We start from the raw sequence: 19434 nt of genomic DNA on the forward strand, positions 1-19434 counted from the left end.
TGTCCAAAACTGAACTCCTTACCTCACCTACCTGCCGTAAAACCTGTTATTCTGTTTTCCCCAACACAGGAAAGGGCAATTCCATCTTTCCAGTTATTCTGGCCAAAATCCTGTTTTCTTCCACTTCTTTCTCTCACATGCCACATCAAATTTATCAGCAAATTCTATAGACATTGTCTTCAAACTCAAATTACCATCACTTCTCATGACCCCAATAATCACAACACTGGTCTAGGTCATCATCACCTCTTTCCTGGATTATTGCAATACCTTCCTTATGAGTATCCTTCCTTCCATACTGTATCCCTATAGTTACCATTAGGGATCTGCAAACTATGACTCATGGGCCAATTCCAGTTTGTTGCCTGTTTTTATACAGCCTCCAAGTAAGGAATAATTGTACATTTTTCAATGGTTAAAAAATAATATCTCATTATATGCTAAAATTATAAGAAATTTAAATATCAGTGTCCACAAATACAAGTTTTACTGATCTACAACTACGCTTATTCAATTATGTATCATCTATGGATGTTTTCATACTACCACAGCAAAGCAGTAGTTGAGACAGACCATATGGCCTGCAAAATCTACAATATTTACTCTCTAGACCTTCAGAGAAAAGGTTTGCCAACCAACCCATGGTCTAACCAACACTATATCCAGTCACAACATAAAAATCCCCTACTCAAAATCTTCCAATTCCGGGACTTCCCTGGTGGTCTAGTGGTTAAGAATCCACCTTCCAATGCAGGGGATGCAGGTTTGATCCCTGGTTGGGGAACTAAGATCCCACATGCCGCGGGGCAACTAAGCCCGTGTGCTCTACAGCCCTCAGGCCACAACTGGAGAGCCCGTGTGCTCCACAGCCCACACACCACAACTAGAGAGAAGGCTGCGCGCTGCAATGAAGAGTCCACGCCACAACAAAAGATCCCACATGCCGCTACTAAGACCCGACACAACCAAATAAATAAATAGATAAATTTTTTTTTTAAAAAGAAAAAAAAACTACCAATTCCTTCCCATCTCATTCACTGTGAAGGATACATCTTTACAGACTAGAAATCCCTAGAAGACATGGATGGCCAGCTGCCTGCAAATCATTTCTCCTACTATTCTCCCCTTTGCTCAATCTGGCCTAGCCATATAAGCTCCCGCTCCTTTAATATGTGAAGCAAAGTCCTACTGATGGACCCCTTCCCCTGCTCTTCCCTCTCTTTGGAAACCTCTTACCCAGATCTACATGGTTCATTCTCACTTCCCTCTGGTAACAGCCCAAATTTTGACTTATTAGTGAGGTCTTTCTAAACCAAACTGCTCCCTTTCCCTATTTCCAGTCCTCATTCCCCTTCTCTGCTTTATCTTTTTCCATCTGACATACGACATATTGTTTATTTTTCATTGTGTATTTCCTCTTCTAAAATGTAAGCTCCATTAGGACAGCAACTTTTATCATGTTTTTCATTACCTATCTTATTTTTTTCTAAAGTCTATAATAATGCTGGGAATATAATATGCACTCAATAAATATTTGCTATATGATTAATTTTTTAAATACCTTAAATAACTGACATTTCATCTTTCTTCTACAAAAAAGTTTTAATAACAAAAAAATCAAATCATAAAAACTGAGCCCTTAAAAGTCATCCATAATCATCATCATCATCATTATTAACAAGCCCTGGAATCGATTAAACTTAATTATACTAGCAAAATCACCACAGACTGAGTATTTATCTCAGGAAGTATAATCAAGATTTTAATCACAAGATAAATCCTACCTGCAACAGTAATACAAAGTGTTTACTTGCAAAATCCTGATTCTGTAGTCCACAGCATCCCAAGCACAAAACAGCCAGATTTCTTACTGTAGGATGAACACTTATTATTCCAGGAAGAATCTAAAATGAATTAGAAATTAAAATAATTTTGACTAGGGTGAGAAATTTACAATAGTATATTAAAAAAATACAAATTTCTGTATGATTTCACAGACCTACTTCATTTCCATGTAGTCTATTAACCCAAAAAAGTCAACTTTTGGTTTAAAAGAAGGTAAATATTAAATCAGTAAAACAGAAGAATATAGTCAGAGCAAAATATAGTCCGATCATGAGATACCGTCCCTCCACCTGCCAAAACTGACTCAATGGCTTCCCAATGCTCATAGAAAAGATAAAACTCCTTAACATATGATATACCTCATTGTGTAGTCTTTCCCAGTATCACCTTATACTATTCTATCTCTTGCCCTCTGTTTATTCAATTGAGCTGATTTCAATGCCTCCCATTCAGTGCTGTCCACTAGAAATATGATGCAAGCCAAGTATGTCATTTAAAATTTTTTTAGTAGCCACATTAAAGTGAAAAGAAACAGATGAAACTAATTTTAATACATTTTATTGTACTCAATATAGACAAAATATTATCAATACGACATGTAATCAATATTAAAAAATTGAGATTTGTTTTTTAGCTGTAGCTTTTTTCATGTTTATAAAAAATTGAGATAATCTGTTGTTTATACTGTTTGAAACTCAATGTAGTTTTACATTTATAAATATGTATAAATATATATATATATTTGGACTAGATTTAACAGCCACAGGTTTTTAATATCCACATGTGGCTACCGTACTGAAGAGAGTAGGTCTAGATCATTCTTCCCTCTTTTTCACATAGTTAATGTCTACTCAAACATCACCTCAAGGTCACCTTCCATAAACAGATGAAATCTCATTATCACAAATTCACATATGACCATAAAGCTCTTCTTCATAGCAATTATCAATGGCATAAGCTTTCACTTGTTTACTTGATTGATGCCCACCCCCCTCACTTGACCAGAAGATCCAAAAAGGGCAGTCTACATGTGTTCTGTACACCATGTACACTCTATCCCCAGCACTGGGTGTACAGATGTTCAATAAATATTTGTTCACTGAATATATGATTTTTATTTAAAGCACAGTAATATCATTAAAATATTATAACTCCTATATTTAAATACCTTACTCATTTACATCCCTCTATAGTCTCTTTCAATCTTTAGACAGATTGTTTTTATATACTTAAAATCATTATGACCATTCAATTTTGTGTTCTTTCTTCCCTCAATATTGTGTTTCCCCACATATATACGTAAGTCTTTGTATTTACTACTTCAGTTGTGCAGTTAATTATACCATCATTTATCATTCTCTTGCAATAGAACCATTAGGTATACAAGCAGAACTTTAAAAGTATCACTTTTCACTAGAGACATTTGTTTTGTTAAAAATAAAACTAAATTCTAACGGTTTAACAGATCTAGTTTTAACCAGCTCTAGACTGTTATAAACAATAATTGGTCTTCTTTACTACATTTAGAAACTCATGACAATACAAGGAACTAGATTTTAGATCGCATTCATTGGCTGTTTTTCACTAATCCCAAGTAAAAAAAATTGGGGGAGAATCCTGGAAGAGGTTGGATACATTCAAAATTTGCTTTGGATAAGTAGCACTATTAAAAAGAATACTCTAAAGCTGCATGTCTAATACTGTGGCCACTAACCACATGTGGCTACTGAACACTTGAAATATGACTAGTCCAGATTGAGATGTCCTTTAAGAGTTAGTATGAAGAACAGAATGTAAAATATCTCAATAAAATATTGATTAAATGATGAAATTATAATATCTGGGGTATACTGGGTTAAATATATTAAAGTATATTTAAATTAATGTATATTACAATTAATTTCACATTTCTTTTTAATTTTTAAATGTGGCTACTAGAAAATTTAAAGTTACATGTGGTTTGCATTACATTTCTATCAGACAATGTGGTTCTAAAGGCTTGTGGTATTTATATCCCTCTGGTCAGTAAAATGGAGATTACCTATGAAGGGTTACTTTAATAAAGTCCTTAAATATATAATAATAAACAAATTTCTTTCACAGGGCTTTCAATGTAACCTTCTCAGTCTTTCTACACAGCAAGATTCTGGTACTTAAATATTCCTTATGTATCTATCTCAGTATTTCCTCTTACTATTCAAAAAATGAAGATATTCTGCATCTCTTTCCAGCATAAAATAATTTTTTCAAACTTTCTAAAGGAATAATTATAACTTATATACCAGGTCCTTTACATGCATTATCTTAATCTAATCCTCACAATATGAAGCAGTCACTGTCTTATTTTTTCTTTTTTACCATTTATATTTATCAGATGTTTAAAATGGTCTTTTCATTCTTTCGAACCCCAAGGAACATATTACTTATAAAATGATGAAGGCGTGAGCTAAAATAAAGCCTCAAAGTGCACCAACATACCAAAGATTCAATGATGCCATTCATGGTTGCACCTATACCTGTTGAAGTGCACATCTGTTTCAACAGTTCATAGCACAAAATAAGACACTTCTGTAGTGTTTCAGCATCATTCTAAAATGAAACACAAAATATTCAGCATTAGTAAAAATCTATTCTGCCCATCCCTTAAATGTTTACTTTCTCGAGGCTTTTTGTCCAAGACATGTTGTCTCTATACACATTCCCTGCACAACCTTATCCAGTCACAAAATTTACCATTTATAAGCTGGTTCAACTATTTTCTAAGTTTCAGATTCATATATAAAACTGCCATAAGACATTTCCTCTTGTATGTTCCACAGGCTTCCCAAACTCAAAATGGCCAAAAGGGAACTAACCAATCATTACCCAAATTCCTCCTCCTGTGCTACCTCCATAAATTTCGCTGCCATCTACCCAGCTGTCCAAACCAAAAGACCTAGGATACATTCTTGACTCACTCTTCTCCTTGTTACTAATTCTTAAATACTTCTCAAATCCATCACTTCTTTCCATATCCACCATCATTATCTTGTTCAGACTGCACTCATCTCAATCCTACATTACTGTAACAGTCTTCAAACTAGTACGCCTGCCTGCAATTCATTTCCTGAGTAACAGTGATCTTTATAAGACATAAATCTCATCTTTAGTGGTTCACCATGATCTTTGGGTAAGGGACAATTTTTAAAATATTGTTTATACAAGGCCTTACATGAATTGGCCCTTAATTTCTTCCCCCAGATTTATCTCTTACCTCTCCACCTCAATTCTTTAGTCATGTGGACCTGAAGTTTTTAAACACAACAGGCACTCTTTAACTTCTAGGCCTTCACACACGTCATTCCATCTGCCTATAACATTCCCTTAACAACTCACTGAGGAGAGATGACACAGAGTGCATTAAAAGCACAATCAAAGCCACTTGCCTGGGTTTGAATCCTGCCTCTACCATTTACTATCGGTATAACTTCAGGCAAGTTACTTGCCTTCTATAAAGTAAGGATAATTGTACCAATTCCGTTAGGTCATAATGAGAATCAAATGAATTTATACTTGTGAATACCACAAAAAAAGGATCCTGTAACTATTTGCTTATATTATTTTTATTCAAATCTCAAGTTGAAACATTTCTTTTGGGGAAGCCAATACCACCCTCTCCATAAAACCCCTATACTTACCTGAACATAGCATTTATTATACTATACTGTAATTATACTGTAATAGATTTATAACCCTTAAATAGGACAAATGAACAGATAAATGGTCAAAGCAAGTAAAGTTAAACAGGTAATATTAATCATGATAGATCACCTTAGTTAAAATTTTCCTAATTCAGACCTGCAGTTTATATCATTTTTCAGTTTATATTTTCATTATTCACTTTAAATTTGCTCCTCAAATTTAAGAGCCTATAATGATCCATTGACTTGGTCAAACAAAAGAAATAAGCTACTTAGCTATGAAAATAAAATTCAGGCATATCCACTGGGAAGGTGGGGTGTTAGAGCAGGGATGTCTATGGCTGCAGAGCTCAAGGACATAACATAACTTACAAAACTCTCCTGTATAGTAAACTCTTCCCTATTCAGCATTCTCTTTATAAGAATAATCAGCACTTCCCAAACCAAAACTACAGTAATAAATGATGTTTACTACAAAAGGCAAGATCCTAAAAGACCTCCTGAATCAAAGTTAATAGCAAATATTATAGTAATTGATACCATTCTACCTTACATTAAAGTAATATTAGTGTATCAAATACAACTAAGTTAATTAAAAAAGACTGCTGAAACGAAGCTTTAAATGTTATTAGATATATAAGTTTAGTATTTCTTTTTTTTTTTTAATTTTTATTGGAGTGTAGTTGATTTACAATGTTGTGTTAGTTTCAGGTGTACAGCAAAGTGAATCAGTTATACATATACATATATCCACTCTTTTTTTTTTTTTTTAAGATTCTTTTCCCATATAGGCCATTAGAGAGTATTGAGTTCCCTGTGCTATACAGCAGGTTCTTATTAGTTATCTATTTTATACAGTATTTCATTTAAAATAACAAAGTTACTTAGCTTTTTCTAAAAACAAAAGAGTAATTAAACTTTAAAAAAATATGTGTATAATGGCACTGTTACTATAGCAATTCTGTTCCTAGCAGTGGAAAGGTCATGAGTCTTCCACAAATAAGGGAAAGATGCATTTTCCTTTTCTAAACCATTCAAGATAAACAAAACAAAACAAAACAAAACAAAGAGAAGGAAGCCACTGGAAGGCAGGTTTCCTTGGCAAGGAAGAAAGACTTCAGATTCTAGGGATTAGCATGACAAGGGCGCAAATCAAATAAAGTCCTAGCTACAATAATTAAAGTTCATTAAAGCCTTTCGAAGTCCAAAATAGAAAGGAACAGGCGGAAAAATATTATTTTTGTATTAGTTCATGGTACTGTTAAAAATCCCTCCTAAGTGAATATATTCCGGCAGCTGAGTTAAGAAAACAAGGTTTAGTTCAGATGATTAACAGCAGCTGAAATGTAATATGAAAAATGTATCTATACCTTCTCTATGTGGACTTCTTTAATTTCAGGTTGCTCTGTCTCTTTCAATAGGTTTATTTTGGCATCTTCTAATGCTTCTATTTCTTCTTTTAATTCCGATGCTTGATTAAAATCCTGTAAGTTAATGCAATTTTCCAAAGCTGCTTTTGCCTCAATAAGTTTAACTTTTATTTCAGCCATCTAAGAAAAGATATAAATTGTGTAAACACCAAACAAAAACTGTTAATGTGAAATCTGTAGCAGACTAAAGAGTATTATTTAGAACCATCTCAACCATCTAAAAGTTAAGCAGTCAGGTACATACAGAAAAAGTGGTAGTCCTCCTGAAACAGAGATTGGCAAATCTTTCAGACTGACATAATCTGATAACATTTTAGACACTCTTATATAGTTTAATAGTTAATCAATAATTTGACTTTGTGCAATTTTGAAAATGTACAAGAAGAAATAAAAGACTTGCACAACTACAACATACTCAAGCATTTCTTTAATTTAGAAGAGAGTTACCTTGAGTTCGTTCTTTCTTGCAACAGCTGGATCATTATTAACACCAACAGTAACAATGGGTGCCCGAATCTCTGAGATAATTTCTGTAACCTGATAAGTTATAATTCAGAATACATGCTTTAATATATGTTATATATCAGAAAATGACATCAAACTGTTATACAAAACTCCAAACTGTATCCACAATCTCTTGAAAAATAGAGCAAAATATACAAGCAAAAATGGCACACATTCTATTTGCTAGACAATTTTAGAAAAAAAATGACCTAACAATACATCTGACTAAAAAACTCATAAGATTATGGGAAGGTAAATAGGCACATAGACACTGAAGATAAATTCTCTTTCATATAGTGCTTTAAAACAGAAAAAATGAAAATAGCATTTAATCTTAGGCACCATAAAACTAAAATTTTCTGCCTAAAATCCTCAACTCCCTCCCTTGTTCAGCTCCAATGGGAGTGGAATATAAAAAATTAGAATACTCTTTTATTCTTCCTTTGGGTATACAAGGCATAAATAATGACAGCAAATTAAACACTTTCCTTTCAGAGCCACTGTGCATTGGAGTTGGCCAATTCAGGAAAAAGCTGCATCCCAAATGAAGGTACCTTAAGCAGGTGCTGGATAACCACTAACTGGGGATGTTGCAGAAAGAATTTATGTTACGTATATCTATAGAAGGAAGGAGTGGAAAAGACAACCTTTGAATTAACTCGCAACTCCAAGACTATACGAGTTTATGAAAATCAACGATACAGGCCTCTCTTTTTGGGCTACCCCAGAGAAAATAACACTTGAATATAGTAAAATAATAGATAATATTTATTTCTGTATTTACCAAGCACTTTATGAACATTGCTTCATTGAACAATGAAAGATAAATTTCGTTGTTATTCTTATTTTGCAGACAGGTAAAAATTCTAAATTAAATAACTCAGGCAAAGCCACAAATCCAGAAAGCATCCAAGGGGATTTGAACCCAGGTATGTATAAATTCAGTCGGCCCTCAAACCTTCTAGCAACCAATGCCTATATGTCACCTCTTCCCTAACCTGCTCCATTTCAAACTGATTCAACACAATGATAGGTATGGTAAAAGAAAGGAGATATTTTTTAAAATGTGTGTGTGAGAGAGATTTGGTTTTAAGAAGTTTAAAGACTTGATAAAGGAACAAAACTAAAACAAAAGCAATTAAAGACAAATACAGCCAAAAGTACTGAAAAGAGAATAAGACAACCCTCAATGTTATTGACCAAAACCTTTTATCTCTATCAAGAATGAAGAAAATTACTTACAATCTGTGTTCTCTTATTATCATCTATAATCATGTGGAGCAGTCTCTCAACAAGAAAAGAAATTAGGGATATTGGGGTGGTGGGTAGAGTAAGAATCTCCTGTAAGATAGCCAGCAGTCGTTTCCTGCATTCAAAAAGAACTATTTTAATTTCAATACAAGAGTAGAAACACATTATATCTCTAACATTTCACCTATTCTGAAGACTTAATTACAGACTTAATTTGTCTTCTGTTTTATATTTATCACTATAGGTACAAAAATATATGTACAGACTTTAGACCAAAATTCACGTTCTGAAAAAAAATTTATAAATGGCCCTATAATCTTTCATAAATCAACATGATGAAATGACAAAATACCATAAGTGAATCAAATCTTTTAGACTGTATTTATTATAGAGAGGACTAGTAATACTAATAGAAATTTTTAAGCAAAAACCTGCAATTTTATTGATTTACTCTGAAGGAACTGAATTAGAAACTTGTGTTTCCATATATACATATATTCATATAGAGAAAGAGAAATTAGGAGAAAGAGAAACAGAGACAGTATATAAATATATTTCCTCTTACATACTCCATATATATTATATAAGAGGAAAGAGAACACTTCATATAACCCTTTAGGGAGCTAGGTTAAATACATTTAATCATATTGTAACAAGACTATATTTCAACACATAAAATTAGAAGCGCAAATTAGAACAAGGGTTTACATTTAAACGTACCTTCCTCCTTCTTCATTGGTATCCAAAGACTTGATAATTAGAATCAATTGTTGACCTATGAACTCTTTTGTCATCAAATTGCCAATATAAGAAAAATCACCTCTCTGTTCTTCATTAACAACCGGAATGCTCTGAATATAACTAAAACGAGCACAATTAATAAGATGTAGAATCTGTTTCGAAACATTAAACAGCTCCCCATTACATCAGAAAAGGTCATTTTCTGCTCATATCAGTCCAAATATATGGCTATTTATACCATGTTATACTAATCCTGATCTGCAGAGTAACTTCTGTGTTATTGAACTTACTGGCTTGATTCAAGAGAATTTGGAAAATATATTTTCATTAAAGATTCAAATTTCCTATGGGAAATTTTCAAAAGGTACATATTTGTATCTCTCAAAATAACTAATTATTTCAATGTCACTAGTATTCTCAATTATAAAGTTCTAAATCCCTTCTCCAAAAATCCAATTATTCAGAAAGAGCTAGTCTTCCCTCATCGTCCTTAATTAACCATTATTTTGTTTAAAAGAACAGTAGTAGAAATAGTAATTACATAAGTAATGCATGAATACAATGACCTTTTTAAAAAAAAATCAGAAAAATATAGATAGCTTCATGAATTTGTAGTACCCTTGATTAGGGGCCCTACTAATCTCTATATTGTTCTTATTTTAGTGTAAGTGCTACTAAGCAAGCACCATCAACTACCCTTTTATTTTTACTATCACTGCCCAAATTAAAGCCTTTTACAACCCTCACCTAGATAACATTCAAGAGTCTACCAGAAGGTCTCCTTTATTGTGTGGAACAAAAAAAGCTACTTAAAAGCAGAATTAAGAGTTTAAGTAGAATTAAGAGTTTAAACCTATACAACTAGGTGCCTTTAGGTTGGAAGTAATATATGAAATGATAATCCTGATGAAAAATGTCATTTTAAATTATCAACAAAAATCAAGTTATAAACACTGCAGAATAATGATGAATAAATGAACTGACTCATAAAATGACAGCCAAGAGTAAATAAAAGCTCATAAGTCTCTGGTAATGATATTAGGACCGTCAAGGGCATCAGCCACCCTTTGGATTCTAGCAGGAAACTAAACAAAAGCTACAAAACTGATAATTATCAAAATCAATAAATCAGTAGAGTTACTGATTTCTGACAAGCTAAGAAACCTTCACTCACCTTTGAATCCCTCCTACTTCTCCATCCCAGCTTTAGCACAATGCATAGTATCAAGACTTTGAATTTATTTTTAAAAATACTCAGAGTAGTTGTTTCATTAATAATTACAAATCCTGAACTGCATAAATACAACTTAAAATCGACCTACCAATTTTAATTACCATGAAATCGTCTCTTTCCAACCATTTTTAAAGGTAGTCATTATAATGAAGAGAACACTTAAGAAAGTCTTTTTTTAAACTCTCTAAGAATTTAAGGTAGCTTTCTTAAAATTCTATTAGTGTCCCTTTTTTTACTCAAATTTGATAGGCCTCATTTAACATCCCTGATTTCTCTCTTTACGTGAACACCTCAATTAACAGGAAATCGTTTCGTATCAGCATTCTGAGTCACTAACTCTTCCTGCTACAAAATGCCTGAGAATACATTTGAGATTATCAAGAAACAATTTTTCCATGTAATTTTGTTTCTGTTCTTGAGAAAACGAATCCTATCTAGTGACATTGCTCCAAAAAGAAAATCATCCTATTTCCTAAGTATTCTTTCAATAATTAAATATGATCTTTAAAGTTTTCCTTTTTATACGTGAAAAAAAAAGTTGATCCAAGTAACTTATTTCAAAACTCACAGATTAAGTGACAAAGGAAATATAAGAATCCCTGACCTCTTAAAGTTAGAGGAACCAAGCTCTTTACATGTCAATTTTCAGTAACTAAGAATTAATCAATCTGTGAACCAGTCTTTGAGATGCTCCCCCTCTGTTATTTAAATAGAATATTTAACATTTCCTCATATTTTCTTATATTTTTTCAGTCTTCTATGAGCACTTATTACTTTTATATAAACATATATTATTAAGCATTGCATCAAAATTCATTCCTTTTGGGTACATTTCAACATGGCCTAAACAGCATTATAATGAATACTCCAGTTAAATATTAAAGCCTGAAATAATTACCCTTAAAACTCTAAGTAGATTCCCACGTTTTTCATGTTACTATGAGCTCAAGCTATAAGTCTCCATATTGGCTCACATTTAAGATATTTATGGATTCAATGTTTTGCATACAAAATTCAAATACGTTCTTAGCTTTGCTCCCTAACTTACATGTGGAGCCATTATACGCGAAAGCAGGACACTATATTTCACACCAAGAGAATTCAGGCCCATAATCCATACTATATGTAAAGCTTTTTAAAAAATGCATCAAAATCATGAAGTTAAAAATCTACACACCAATATCTATTAAAAAAATATATAGCCTTTGGCCCAGCAATTCCACTTCTGGGAATCAACCCTACAAAATCCCAAACATACATAAAAATGTAAAGAAAGTTTAAAACACCTTCATCAGTGAAAACTGAAAACACTCTAAATGTCCATCAATAGAAGAGTAAATTAAACGTTACCACCGTACTATGGAGTGACAGGCTGTTATTAAGATTGTGATAGATTTGTGCTGATATGTACCAATATAATGATCTCAGATAGTAGTGGAAAAAAAAAAAATATGTATAGTGTGTTATATTTTTAAAAACCACGCATTTAGTATATGTGTATGTGAATGTAGAGAGAAAGAGGGTTGAAGTGTATACCCCAAATTGTTTAGATGTTAACTCTAAGGAGATTAATGGGTTTGAGGAATTAGGAGTAAGAGGAAATACCGCATTTTTATTCTGTATACTTCTGTATTTGAATTTTGACAAGAATGCATTCATGTTTTACTTGTACAATTTTACTTGTATAATTTTAAAGTGAACTAAGTAGAAACTAGAGTAATTCAAATAATTTAAGAAAAAGATACTTTGAAAAAACTTTTTAAAAACAAAAGCCAAACAGTAACAGTTTTAATTAATACTAAAACTGGCCAGATGTCCACCCTGTCAGTTGGAAAACTATGGCCCATGCACCAGATAGAGCCTGCTGCTTGTTTTTGTACAGCTTGCAAGCTAAGATTTTTACATCTTTAAATGATATATATATGTAAATATATGTGTAAAAATATATACATGTGAAAATTATATGAAATTCAAATTTTAGTGTCCATAAAAGTTGATGAAAGATTGATCAGAAAACAATCACACTTATTCATTACATATTTTCTGTGGCTGCTCTTGCAGTACCACAGCAGAACTGAGTCATTGTGACAGAGAGCATGGTCCACAGACTCTAAAATATTTACCGTCTGGCACTTAGAAAAAGTTTGCCAACCAATTTCAAAGAGCAACACATCATCATTATCAACTTTATGGAGAAATGTTCATCATTACATCTTACCAGCTTTAAGGAAATGTCCCAAAACATATTGACTTTGGTCTTTCAGTATACTGACCAGCACAGGATATTCTTTAGAAAGACTCAATGTGTATACCTATTTATCCTTGCCTGTCCAAAAAAATGGTTTTCAACTTATTCTCAATCAAGCATGGCTTTGAGGGAGGGGGCTGGGAAGTTAACACATACAACAACACAAGTACAACACAAGTACATCCCAAACCAAAGAAAACAATTTTACCTCAGTAAATACTCAGCGTATACTACAGGCTCTGGCAAAATCTGCTCTAAAAATTCTTCACCTTCCTCTCCTTTTGATCTCAAATATTCACAAAGGACACGCCAATACAAAGCAATTTCAGGAGTTAATGTATCTGCTGGAATCAATTTCCTTCATTTAAAAGGGAGACAAAATATATCTTAATATCCAGTAAAAATTTGAACTGAGTAGAAAAATGGGAATAAGCAGACTTGATTTATAACCACCATCCTTTTAACTGCAGAGTCATTAACTTATCCACACAACAAAGAATGAAAATATTTAGACCAAAAGAAAAAAAAAAAGAATCAAATGAGCAAACACAATAGGGATCCATGCTGTTGGACTTTCCATGAAGCTAATGCAAAAATCAAAGTAACAAAACAAAAAACGCAGCTAAAGTAGTCTATGATAAAGCAGTGAGTTCTTACACAAGGAGGAAAAAAAGGGAAAAAAGACATCCACCAGACTAAAGAAAACAAAAGAGGTGTAGATAAAAGGTACTGATACAATCTTAAGTAATGCGGAAGAGGACTAATTTTAATTGCAGAGGTTCATCAGTATCATATTTCAAATAATGAATACTTTACATACCTGCCATCATTATTTTTACAGATTTCTGCCAGTTTGTTAAGAGGAGTCACTGAAAATAAGGCATTGAGAACAGAGACTGCCACTTCAGAAGAATTTTCCACATCCAACCGATGAAGCAACTCTAATATATTTCCTTCAGTGAAACGTAACCAGCCTTGGAGAAGATGCTTCTGCACTGCTTGTTTCACAGCATCTGTTAAGTCATTTGAAACACAGGTGAACAAAGTCTCCCTCTAGCTTCCATTTCCTATATTTTGTCTGTTTTAATTAACTCTTATCAGATCAATGTAAACTAAGTCGATATTTACTATAAAAATGGGACCAGACAGAGGCAAAACAATGCGTACTAAAGAAAAAATTAAAAGTACAATGATACTGTAAAAAGTGAAAAGTCACTGTGATGCTCACTTTCATATGAAAATGGAAGAGGTCAGAACCAAATATACAACCACTACCACAGCCTACAAAAATATTTTTGCATTCCTTCTCCCCCGAGTTCACTGGGCTTCAGGTACTAGTCTAGACTATATATAATACCTATTATTTTACTTGTTGCCTGACTTCATCCATTTATTACATGATTGATATGTGCAGTAGTGAATCATACAGGCATGTATCACTGAAAAACCTTATTCTTAGTTTTTAAAGTCATCCTAGTCATTAGTCCTTCAAACTCAGGTTTTCTTGCTACAGCAAAATTAAGCCATCTTAGCCTTCTCATGGGGTTTGGAAATTTAAAATATATCATTCTTCATATCATTGCTGTAAGTCGATTCTCCAGCTGTAACAGAGAGAAAAAGGGGGAAAAAAAAACTAGAAAAATTATACTGGTCTGACCATTTCTAATTGTTTCGGATACACAGAACACATTCATAGGAGGATATACACAAAAGGGGTAAGACAGCATTTTTTTTAAAGGAAGCGAGAGGGCTGAAAAAGAGAGCCTGCCCTACTTCTGATGTTATTTTTATAGCCTTAAGCTCTAGTTTCTCCATACATAAAACACAGAAAAATTAAAACAAACTGTGCTACTTCTAAGTACCAAGACCTTTAACCCTAGAAAATGTATTCTACACAATACACGTAGATAAACTTTGACAAGCTGTGGGAATGATAGGCTTACCTGACCTAATTTAGGACACTCTTTCCTAAACCTTTTAAATCTAACCTCAAAATCTACTAATGTTTTGTCTATAATGATATCTAACTTACCTGATCTGTCATTAAGACCTTGTTGAAGGAGCATTACTCTCTGAGCAATGGACAGAGCTCTCATGTGAACCTTTTCAGCTAAAACCTTAAAGAGATGATAATAAAAAAATGGCCATTAAACTCAATATAATTTATGTATTTTATAACTAGTAGTATCTCCTTCACCTAAGAAAATTATCCAGAATTTCCAAAAAAATTAATACCTGGTAACACATTAATGCAATAAGATTCCACCTAAATTATCCACACTCTCCGTCCACAAAAATCTCAATTGAATTATTATGTGCCAAATATTTTTCAAAAGTATTTTAAGAATACAGCTTCTTGTCTTTTAAGAACATGTCTATATAAGATATTGGACTTATTTACCTGATAAGCCAGCTTTCTGACAGCCTCTTTCACATCCTTGGTGCGCCCTACAATTTTTGGCAAAGTCTTTGCTGATGGCGCAATACATGATAACGCTGCCCGCCTAACTTCTGGATTTGAATCATTTTCAATCAAAGCAGCATATGCTAAAAATAGAGCAATACATTTTAGTACGCTAACAACATATTAGTTAGCCATAGTCATAGATAACCCACATTTTGATGTTTAATCTTTAAAATGATAAAAATCATTTTTTAGTCTTACACATTTAATTTTAGCTGAAGATTTTTTTCTGCCAACATCCCTTAAAAAGGACAGAATTAGAAATTAGTCAATGGACTGGGCAGGAAGGCTAAAACTGAAAACAAATAACCCTAAAGATAATGGAAAATCCATCATTCAGATTATGTCTTTGCTACTCTTTAAGATTTAGAAACAAGTCTAGGATGGAAGCCAGTTTATTTTAAACTGATATGGCTTTATAAAGAGCTCACTATTTTGATTTTTAATGAATCCTAAAAAGAAATAACTTCTGATTTTACTCATTGAACAAAACTCATTTCCTGTATTTAAATATTTATTCACCTCTATTTATCAGATTTTCCCAGGCTTTAAAATCAAGTATATGTTGACTACTAAACATGTATGTTTTACATATTATAATGTCCCTCATTTAACATCAAAAAATACCAACTACCACCAGTTATCAAAACTATAAAGGTAGTAACAGGGACAAAGAGAAAAACAAACCAGAAGAGTTCCCAAAATAAACCTCGGCATATATGGAAAACTGGCATATGACTATCTTTATGAGCCCAGAGGTAGAGAAAGATTTCTTAAATAAAAGATAGAAAGTGCAAATCATACAGGAAGAGACTGATAATTTTGACATTAGGAATTTCTGCCCAACAAAAGACATAGTGAAGACAGTGAAATAATCTATCTAAAGCAGGAAGATCTAACAATTCATATAACCCAAGGATTTCCCTTCAGAATATATAAAGAACTCCAAATAATAAGCAAACCAATAGAAAAATGAGCAGAACACATTAATAGGCATTATACAGAAGAAATAAAATTGGCTGCTAAATATATGAAAAGATGCAAAACAATGACATATGATACATACAACCTGATTAACAAAAATTTAAAAATCTGACAGTACCAAACACTAGAGAGGATATGGCTCAATGAACACTTTTATGCACTGTTATTGGAAATATAAATTGATAAAATGTTTTGTAGAACACTTGTACCTCATCTAAGAAAGCTGAATGCACATATCCCAACAAGTCCACCTTTAGGTACATATCCTAGAAAAACTGTGCACCAGAAGCCATGTACTGTGTAAGAAAGTTCATAGCAACGACACTGTATTCCAAGAGGAAAATAACTGGAAACAACTAGAAGGTCCATCAATGTTAGAAACAATAAAATTGTCTTACATTCATACAATAGAACAGTATATCAGTAATCTATCAACATGGATGAATGTTACAATGAGAAATAATGTTGAGAGCACAGAAAAATATAGTATGATCCACAAAACATACAAAATGATAGGCAAAACGTAAACATTATTTAGAAGTATATACATGTGGTTAACTGTTTAAACAAACAAAAGGGAACCCAAAATTCAAGATATTCATTAATTCAGAGGGAGAGTGATATAACTAGAAAGGGACATAAGAGAGGCTTCAGAGGTACTGATGATGCTCTATTTTTTTTTAAGTTGGATGATGGCTACTTGGGTATTTTCTTTTAATCATATATTTTTACATATATATATATGTGCATGTGTATATATAAACTATGCTCTTCCATAATATTTCATAATAAGAAAATTCATCTGCTGAGAATTGAACAAAGTCAGTGAAACTGAAAAAGGATTTAGGGAGCTATACATACCATTAACCACCAGGCATTCATCATCTTTGGGATCCTGAAGGCGTGAAAGAGCAAGAACTGCCTGTATCCTTACATTTGGAATTTTATCTTTCAATCTAATAAGCATGGCTTCATTAATTTTATCAAACAAATCATCATCAATCTGGGCATTTTCTGGCATATTTCCCAAGAGCTTGTTTATGAGCTGGCACACTCTAAATCTAACTGCACTGCTGTTTGCTTCATGAGACTAAAACAGAAACAAAACAAAATTTATTCCAAGTCACATACCATTACTAAATAATGACATACCATTTGAATTCTATATGTTTAGAATTCAAGAATTTATAGCAATACTTCATTCCTTGCAGAAAAACTATATTGCTACCTTGATCCATATATGCATGCTAAATACACATAACATAGTCTCAAAATACACAGTCTAAAGTATCTGCTAAATTACAAGAGCATATTCGTCTTCAGAGGAACTCTTTACTTCTGAACTAGAGAACCCATTTCAAACAAATGTATGTAAGAACTGGTTTAGAATGGTCATTAAAAATTTAATGCTGGAGTTATTTTTAAAAGTTCACTTTTTAATCTTAATGACAGTTCTAATATTTCCTATAAAAGGCAGATTCGTTCAGACATTTTCTCAATTACCAGATATTCATTCTCTAAGATACACAAACTCCCATGGCCCTTTTAAAATAGTAAACTTTTCTACAATATTCCCTCGAAATTCTAGTTTTCCTATACCTTTAATAGAAAAGTAAACAAATAATTTAAAATGCCACCATCTTCCTCTTCTTCATCATCTTCCGTATCTGATTGGTGAAATGAAGTAACAAACTTTGCTGCAAATTCTATTATCCTCTCCACAGCTGGTTCTCGTTTATAGACCACCATAGCATACTTAAGGTAATGAACAAAATCCTCATAAAAACCTGTTTTGTCATCCACCTGAAAGAGAAAAGAAACCCTTCACAAACTGCAGGAATAAAATCCTTTTTTCTCAACATTACTCTAAGACACTGAAAACACCAGCCCTAACGCAAACAAACTAAAATCATTATATAGTAAACTCTCAATTATCCAAGCCATCAAAGGGGAAATAAATTTGCACAAATTTCTCTCCAGAGAAATTTATTTCTCCCAGGAAGAAAACAAACATGAATTTTGACAGTGAAAGGATTCCTCTGATTTTTTTTTTTTTAACACCCTTGAATTCTCAATATGATGCCTTGGTTATCAGTTTCGTAAAAATCTGCTTCTTCATGAAAAACCCAAAATCAACAACAGCTTTTGCATTTTACCGTATTACCCTTAATATTACACAGCAATTTCCTTTTGATATAACTTTCACATCCTACCTCATATCCCCAAGCCCTATACTGACTTAGAATTTTTCTCGGACCTCAAGATAATTTACTCTCCCGAAATTCATGGTCCTATTCTTCTTGAGGCTTCATTTAAAAACGAAACAAACAGTATTTACATGACTAAGAAGAGCCAGGTCCTAACGATTAATTTGCTAATTGGTGATTTGATACAATTTAACAGTGGGGCGAGGTTTAAGTAATTAAATGTGGGCGGTGACCTGAAGGACAACAGCCGCTGGAGCACCGCGTTCAGGATCCACGCTGCGGCCCTACACTAGATGCCCGGTCACCCCCAGGCGCAAACGCTTCTCCACGTTCACCGCCAGAAGATTAACGGTCCGCGCCGGAGGCCGCTGGGAAGAGGCGGGGGTGGGGTGGGGAAGGGTGTGCCTCTCCGAACCGGGTCGGGAAAGTTAAGGAAGTTGGAGTCTTGGTGCGCGGAGTCGGGAAGGTCGCGGGAAGCCCCTGGGAGAGGCCAAGCCGAGCCGGGGAAGGGAGGGGCGGGGGCCGGTGCCGCGGGCCGCATCGCTTACCGAGCGGTAGGTGCGGCTCAGCGCCACCACCAGCTTCGCCTGGTTCTGGTGCGGCTGCTGCGCCAGCTGGAAGGCCTCCTTAATCGGCAGCAGTCTCTTCTCCGCCCCCATGGCGCCGGGACCCGGTCGTGACGAAGCCTGTCCGCGCTCGGCTGCAGCTGGCCCGACTGACCACTGTCGGAGACTCCACAAGTGCGCTTCAGACTCGGGTCAGCAGGCGGCCGACAGCCGAGGGCGTGGTAACCGCCAGAGCGTTCAAATAACTCCCGCGGGAGACGGAAATACGCGAGACTATCGC

General features: G+C 33.8%; 1 protein-coding gene and 1 long non-coding RNA gene across 2 annotated transcripts in view; both read right to left on the minus strand.

Annotated features, from left to right (window-relative positions):
• NCAPG (non-SMC condensin I complex subunit G) overlaps positions 1-19379 on the minus strand; it is a 38357-nt gene extending 18978 nt beyond the window's left edge. The window contains exons 1-13 of the mRNA XM_082462627.1: positions 19137-19379; positions 17981-18184; positions 17243-17471; positions 15335-15480; positions 14966-15050; positions 13754-13946; positions 13142-13291; positions 9431-9571; positions 8702-8825; positions 7403-7492; positions 6896-7075; positions 4324-4434; positions 1785-1904 (exon numbers count right to left, since the gene is read on the minus strand). Coding sequence (XP_082318753.1) covers positions 1785-1904; positions 4324-4434; positions 6896-7075; positions 7403-7492; positions 8702-8825; positions 9431-9571; positions 13142-13291; positions 13754-13946; positions 14966-15050; positions 15335-15480; positions 17243-17471; positions 17981-18184; positions 19137-19247 — 1884 coding nt within the window. The 5' untranslated portion in view covers positions 19248-19379. The remainder of the gene's footprint in view (positions 1-1784; positions 1905-4323; positions 4435-6895; positions 7076-7402; positions 7493-8701; positions 8826-9430; positions 9572-13141; positions 13292-13753; positions 13947-14965; positions 15051-15334; positions 15481-17242; positions 17472-17980; positions 18185-19136) is intronic.
• Positions 1-19434, minus strand: part of LOC309661222 — a 151669-nt gene that overhangs the window by 70226 nt on the left and 62009 nt on the right. The gene's annotated exons all lie outside the window — the stretch shown is intronic.

Source organism: Balaenoptera physalus (assembly GCF_965194825.1).
Source record: "Balaenoptera physalus genome assembly, chromosome: 5".
NCBI lineage: Eukaryota > Metazoa > Chordata > Mammalia > Artiodactyla > Balaenopteridae > Balaenoptera > Balaenoptera physalus.